The sequence below is a fragment of the Limulus polyphemus genome, unplaced genomic scaffold, assembly GCF_000517525.1.
Source record: "Limulus polyphemus unplaced genomic scaffold, Limulus_polyphemus-2.1.2 Scaffold4522, whole genome shotgun sequence".
In the NCBI taxonomy this organism is placed as follows: Eukaryota; Metazoa; Arthropoda; class Merostomata; order Xiphosura; family Limulidae; genus Limulus; species Limulus polyphemus.
Genome location: NW_013670132.1, coordinates 55,615 through 62,563, shown reverse-complemented (window position 1 = coordinate 62,563; position 6,949 = coordinate 55,615). Strand labels below are relative to the sequence as shown.

General features: G+C 34.7%; 1 protein-coding gene across 4 annotated transcripts in view; it reads right to left on the bottom strand.

Annotated features, from left to right (window-relative positions):
- The window catches only part of LOC106471295 (transcription intermediary factor 1-alpha-like), a 60,035-nt gene that overhangs the window by 2,943 nt on the left and 50,143 nt on the right, over positions 1 to 6,949 (bottom strand). For all 4 annotated transcript variants that reach the window (XM_022399905.1, XM_022399906.1, XM_022399907.1 and 1 more), the window contains 3 exons: positions 5,250 to 5,361; positions 4,166 to 4,240; positions 1,418 to 1,570 (listed from right to left, as the gene is read on the bottom strand). In XM_022399905.1, the coding sequence (XP_022255613.1) occupies positions 1,418 to 1,570; positions 4,166 to 4,240; positions 5,250 to 5,361 (340 nt within the window). The remainder of the gene's footprint in view (positions 1 to 1,417; positions 1,571 to 4,165; positions 4,241 to 5,249; positions 5,362 to 6,949) is intronic.

Below are 6,949 nucleotides of genomic sequence, written 5' to 3'. Positions count from 1 at the left end.
TCTATATTATCAATACCCTTAATAATCTTAAACATCTCAAACAAATCCACTCTGACCCTTCTACTCTCCAGAGAAAACAAGTTTAGAGATTTTAGTCTCTCCTTATAGGATGATTCCACCATCCCAGGTATCATCCTAGTGAGTCTTCTCTGAACCTTCTCCAACAATTCAATGTCCTTCTTGAGGAAGGGAGCCCAAAACTGTATACAGTACTCTAAATGAGGCCTTACAAGTGATCTATACAGTCAAACAGTAATATCCCTTGTCTTGTATTCAATATTTCTGTAGATGCTACCTAAAATCCTATTAGCCCTATTGATAGCTGCAATACATTGTTTAGATGACTTGATCTGTGAAAACCAGCATACATCACCTTATATTCTGAATAGTTAAACATCACCTGCCAAGTATTGGCCCAATGCATCAAATGATGTAAGTCTGCAGCATCTTTAATACAGTTAGCCACCCCCAAAATCTTAATGTCATCTGCAAACTTCAAAATTTAGTAAGTCATTCCAGAGTTAATATCATTAATATAAATCACAAACAGCAGAGGAACCAATATATTAGTTTTATTTTTTCCCTTTTTCACCCACAACAGGCCTCTCAGCAGTGTCTGCTGCTACCAACATTTAAAAAATAAAATCTAAATTTGACAAATTACAGGCTGAAATATATGCTAATTTAGTTAAATCTCTGTTTTGAAAGTACTATATTATAACTAAAACCATTAATGGTGTATATTTCAAACACGGTTGTTTCTCACCTTCTACGTAACAACTCATAATAGTTATTCCTACTATTTAACTGAGAATATTCATGTGTCATTGGACAAAATGAGTGTTTGCCTTAGGACACATTTAAGACAGCTACATCTAAAAACTGAATTTCATATTTTTAATGAATAGAAAGAGGTTCTTTTTCTGTGAATATACAGTTTGGGCAGGCTGATGCATTAAAAAACAGGCTGTTACATGCTTTCAGAGCAACTATACATATTTTAAAGGTTAAGCTTCTGAAAAACAAGTTCCAAAGATTCTTTGGAGGCCTGAAGATTGTAAAGATGATAGTATCTTCCCCTGGAAGAAATGTGGAAGATGTGTTAGTGCAATAAGTTTCAGGAATTGTTACACACACACACACATATTTATGTGTATTTCCCAGAGTTGCTCTCAATAACTACAATAGTACAAATCATGAGTCAAACTACTTCCTATTGCACATGCACATATTCATACCTATTTTCCAAGTTGTTCTCAACAACTAAAAAGGTACAAATCACGAATCTTGCAATGTTATACTTTTATAAGCTGTTCTGTCCTCCAACAAAATGTTGTGTAATCTGATTAAAAACTTTACTCATGTAACAGTAAACTCTTATTTATCAAGACTAACAGATAAGAATGAGTTGACTTACAGGATTAAATGTACAACAGTTGATAAATATCAGTCTAAGATCAGATATGAATTCTTCTTCATCCTGATAATGGCTGAAATGAGTTGGTGATAACTTCTGTTTGACAGTCATCAGGTCCATTGGTTTTGTGATAACTTTGTAGTAATTGGGAACCTAATATTAAAAAAACAATAAAACATAACATCCTACACATACACTTATGCATTTCATTCATTTGAAATCTGAAACAAGCCTTTCTCTAATTTTCTGTCCAGAAACCTTAGAAGTGATTAGTGACATGTAACATAGTCTAAATGAAGTTTTTTTAAAACATTCTTCAGTTAAATTATCATTACTTTATCTTTTTCTTAACATAAAAGTATTGTTAACTGATTAGAGGTTACATTTATGGGTTTTATCAGACATTTAAGTGAGTCATGGGCAGATTCTGAGAAAATCAGCCTGGGTTTGGAAACTACCAAACATAAAAAAAATCACATGTCATATGAAAATAAAACTGCTGGTAAATAGCTAGAACATTAAATGATACAACCACCTTATCTTGCCTAATCCGAGACATTAGGTGCAATTGAATTTAGTGAATTGGTGTAACAAATCAAGGTGAATGTGAAATATATTTAGATGGTTGTCCCATCTTTGGAGGCTGTCAGTTGACAGTTTATTTTACATACTGATAACAGTGTTAAAAGAGTCGATATTTAGGCTAGTTGCTACATGTTATTTTGTGAAATTACTAATACCAGCCAGTTTTCTGCCTGATTAGAAAGTTAAATTTTTCATTACATGGCAGTAATAAAATGGAATTATTAAAACGTAGAGCATAGTAACTCTTAGACCTTAAAATAAGCAAGATTAACATAGAAACTAATTCCCATCTAATGTATGTGTTATACTTCCTTTAAAGTTACCTACTGCAGAGATTTTTGTTAAAATGGAAGATATTTCAAAATAACATGATTTTTCGTTATACTAAAGTAATTTTATATGAATAACAGAACCAATATTTCTCATCTTTAACATTAATTTCAATAACCAGTTATCACCAACCTATTTTCATATATGTATAATACTAATACTACTGTTCATAAAAAAAAATTCATAAAATTTTAAAGAAACAAAAAATAACTTATTAGCCCATCAAGGATGTCACTTCCAGCTCCCGACTATAACCACCCCTTATTGCTCATGTATTCATCCAATCTTTTCTTGAACTCAAATTTTCTGCCTCCTCCACCCTTGAAAGCAGCTCATTCCAAAAGCCAACCACCCTGTTTGAAAAGTAATGCTGTCTAAACTGCAGACGACTCCTACACTGCCAAAATTTGAATTTATGACCCATTGTCCTGTTATTTTCACTGCTAAACACAAAAAAGTTTGATGGATCTATATTATCAATACATTTAATAATCTTAAACACCTCAATCAAATCCCCTCTGACTCTTCTCCTCTCCAGAGAAAACACGTTTAGAGATTTTAGTCTTCCCTCATAGGACAATCCCAGGTATAATCCTAGTGGCTTTTCTCTGAATCTTCACCAACAATTCAATGTCATTCTTGAGGAAGGGAGCCCAAAACTGTACACAGTACTCTAAATGAGGCCTTACAAGTGATCTATACAGTGAAACAATAATATCCCTTGTCTTGTATTGAATATTTCTGTAGATCCTACCTAAAATCCTATTAGCCCTATTGCTAGCTACAAAACATTGTTTAGATGACTTAAGTGATTTTTCGATCACAGCACCAAGAACTTTTTCTTCAGCCATTGTATTTAATGTATTCCCATTTAAATTGTAACAACAATATGAATTGTGAAAACCTACATGCAACACCTTACATTTTGGATAATTAAACATTATCTGCCTTGTATTGGCCCAATGCATCAAATGATCTAAATCTACTTATAAGTATGCAGCATCTTTGATACAGTTAGCCACCCCAAAAGTCTTAATGTCATCTGCATACTTAAACAATTTGTTAGTCATTCCAGAGTTAATATCAATAATATAAATCAGAAGAGAACCCAGCACACAGCCCTGAGGTGCACTGCTTGTAAATGTGATCTAGTCAGATCTAACTCCATTTATTGCTACTCTCTCTTTTTTCTACTCTCCAGCCAATTTTCTATCCAATTTGATAACATTTACTCCACACCCACAGATTTAATGTTTGTAACAAGTCTTTTGTGAGGCACCTTATCAAACACTTTCTGAAAATCAAGATAAACCAAATCTACAATATTTCTATCATCAACTCTTGCAGTAACATCCTCAAAGAATGTCAGAAGATTTGTTAAACAAGATTTTCCCTCAGTGAAACCATGCTGGCTCTTTGATACTATATCGAACTGCTTACAGTTATGCCTCACATAAGATATAGAAATCAACAAATGTGATCCATCCAGGCAACACCCAGGGGGGAAGCATCTGGGATACCTAGGATTATGCCAAGTGTGGTCTACCCAGGCAAAAAATATCCGGGGAAAGTGCCTTGGGTTATATTGGATTATGCCAAGTGCAGTCCATCAGAGCAAAAAATATCCAGTACAGACATTCAAATAATCATATTCTGGCTGTGTGTGTGTGTGTGTGAATAAGTGTGTGGTGCTAATATCATAGGTTAAATGTCAAGGTTAGCTCAACCTCAATCATATACCTATGTTTTTGTCTCACTTACAGCAGAGCTAAACACAATATAAACAAGTTAAATGGATTCACAGAATTGAGTGAAATTAAATGTAAAACTTACAGCTCTGCTAACAGGTTGGTGAAATGGTGAGCTTGAATCATGGCAAAGCAGTTCTAGAAGAATTCTCTCACAGCACTGGAAAATACAAGAAAACACACTGAATGTTCTAGTTATCAGCTAAAGCAGATCAACTCTGCAGGGAAAGTGAAGTCAAAGTTTCATATTTCATTGTCAGAACTAGCAGAGATTTGCAAAACAGTTGCAGTCAAATTAGTATCTTTATTGCAACAGTACTTCTTTAAGTACAGTATTTCTAGAATAATACAAAAGAATTCTTATCACACATGCTAAAATCTATAAGTCCTTCACTTTTGTTAGGCCTAACATTAGTTACAAAGCATTTATTACATATAGCCTATATTTAGTAAAAAGATAAATTATGTTTTTTGCTTTATTTCAGTTACAGCTACACTTTACTATACTTAATACTATCAATCAATAAACTTACAATGTTGTTCTACGACCTAACGTTAGAACTTTTTAGAACATATCTACTAAAGTATTATTACGACAGCGTAAGTCACGTGATACTGGGAGCATGCGCCCTGGAGTTTCTCAAAGGATCATGAATTTGTCCGGCAACTCTAGTCTGATCAAGATGCCCTGTTTTTAATATATATGCCTGGCAGAGAGACAAGCAATAGGCAGATAGATAATTGAGTCAAGCGAACAGTAGGCACCGTAAGTAAAGTGTGTGACATGTGTTTATAAAAATAGTTAAGTTTAAAGTGACTGTGAAAATTCTGTGTATTACAACTTTGTATCGAGAAAGAATAAATTAGTTTTAATTAAGAAAGAACTCGCATCACTGTGTATTATAGGAGTTGTAAGTAAAGAGACGAGAAACGTATTGATTGTGAAATTACTGTGTATTACAAAGTTGTATCGAGAAAGAATAAACTAGTTTTAATCAAAAAGGGACTTGTATCGCTGAAGTTCCTCGGAACAGTATATTTACATTTCCCTTTTGTTTACATATGATGAAATGAAGTGTGTGTGCATGCCTATTTAAATAATAAGATGTGCATGCATTTTCAGGACAGACAAAAACAGCTTATCATAATAGATTATAAAAATGACTCACCAGCAATCCTCGTCCATTCAGGCCAACTGTAGCTTTCCTTTTTGTTCCTGTATATCCCTTTGGTAAAGTTGAATTTTTTACATCCAGACACATAAGACAAGTCCAGTTCTCACTTTAAAACAACATGTAATCTTTTTCAGCAACCACTGTAATACTAATATCAAATAAGTATCTTAAAACTTTCATAACTTACAAAAGTTACCATTTTCTTACTCTGAAAATGTATTTCTGATAGGTACTTACCTCACTACAATCAAAGCTATCTCAATCCTGGTCTGCCCTCTAAGCAATGCTAAAAAAATTTTGCTACAGTGCATTAGTCTTTATACCCCATCTGTTTTGTGCCATTTCAGAATGTGCTGATCATGTGATTACTCTCCACCAATTGTATTGTGTCATCTATACTGGCACAGCTAGCTCCCTCTACTCTTCTAAAACAATCCTCACTTTCGAGAATTGGTAGGCATAAACCATAAACACTGGCATCTCAGTGGGTGACAAGAGGTAAGTTCCAATCGGAAATACATTTTCACAGTAAGAAAAATGTTAACTTCTGAAACAGTACTACCTCCACTCATCCAAAACCAGAATCCCATATTGTCAAGATGGGGTGGCTGGTGAAGGCACATCAATCTCAAATAAAGCATAAAGAGACCACACTGAAAGAATGGTTGTGCAAACCAGAAAGCACACCAGTGGGTACAGCACTACTTCTGTAACAGGTATGCTCTTTGCCTAGCAATCAACACAGTATCACAATTGGGGCAGAACTAAATTTACAGGCACAATTGAAGTCAATAAAGAGACATACAGCACTGAATCATTGTAGAAAATGCTGCATAACTATGACATGAATCAGTATGGTGTTGACAAACATGGAAGGGCTCATGTGTATGCAACCATTTTCCTTTATGTGTGTATGCCAAGGAAAGTGCCTTGGGTTACATTGGATTATGCCAAGTGTGGTCCATCCAGGGGAAGTGCCTTCAATACATAGGATTATGGAAGATATAAATTACTGTTAAGAGTGTGATCATGAGGGTCATCATAACTAGCCCTCTGTCCACATCCACCTCATAAAGAGCCATCATAAGAAACAAGATGTGGCACCAAACATATTGATAATGAGTCTTAGTATAATGCCAATAAATAGACTCCCTCTATACACCTCTACCAAACTATCACTTTGAGGTTTGGAAGAAGACATAAGCACCGAAGGAAAGTGGTAAGGAAGGGTGGGAAGTGTGAGCGGAGGGAAGTACCTATCAGAAATACATTTTCAGTATAAGAAAACTATAACTTCCAATACAGTACTTCCCTCCACTCACATGATTAGCTAGAATCCCACATTGATTAGGTGTCGAGACTGGTGCAAGAGAATGGCAGAAATACCCCTGGAAATGAGTCAGATCCAAAGACCTGATGAGGGAAACCACACCACTTCTGAACCAGGTATACTCTTCACCCATCCGTGAAATGTGTAGTAGATAAGGGTGGAAAAAGAGAGGAGCACATCCAAGTGGGAAAGAACTGTGCCAGTATAGTGATCCTAACCATGTAAATATATATATATATATATATATATATATATATATATATATACATACTAACACAACTAATAATAAAGTAAGTAGAACAAGTAGTAGTGTCGTCCGTACGGTAGGTAGTAGTGGTACGTAGACGAACAACCAAACAACGTA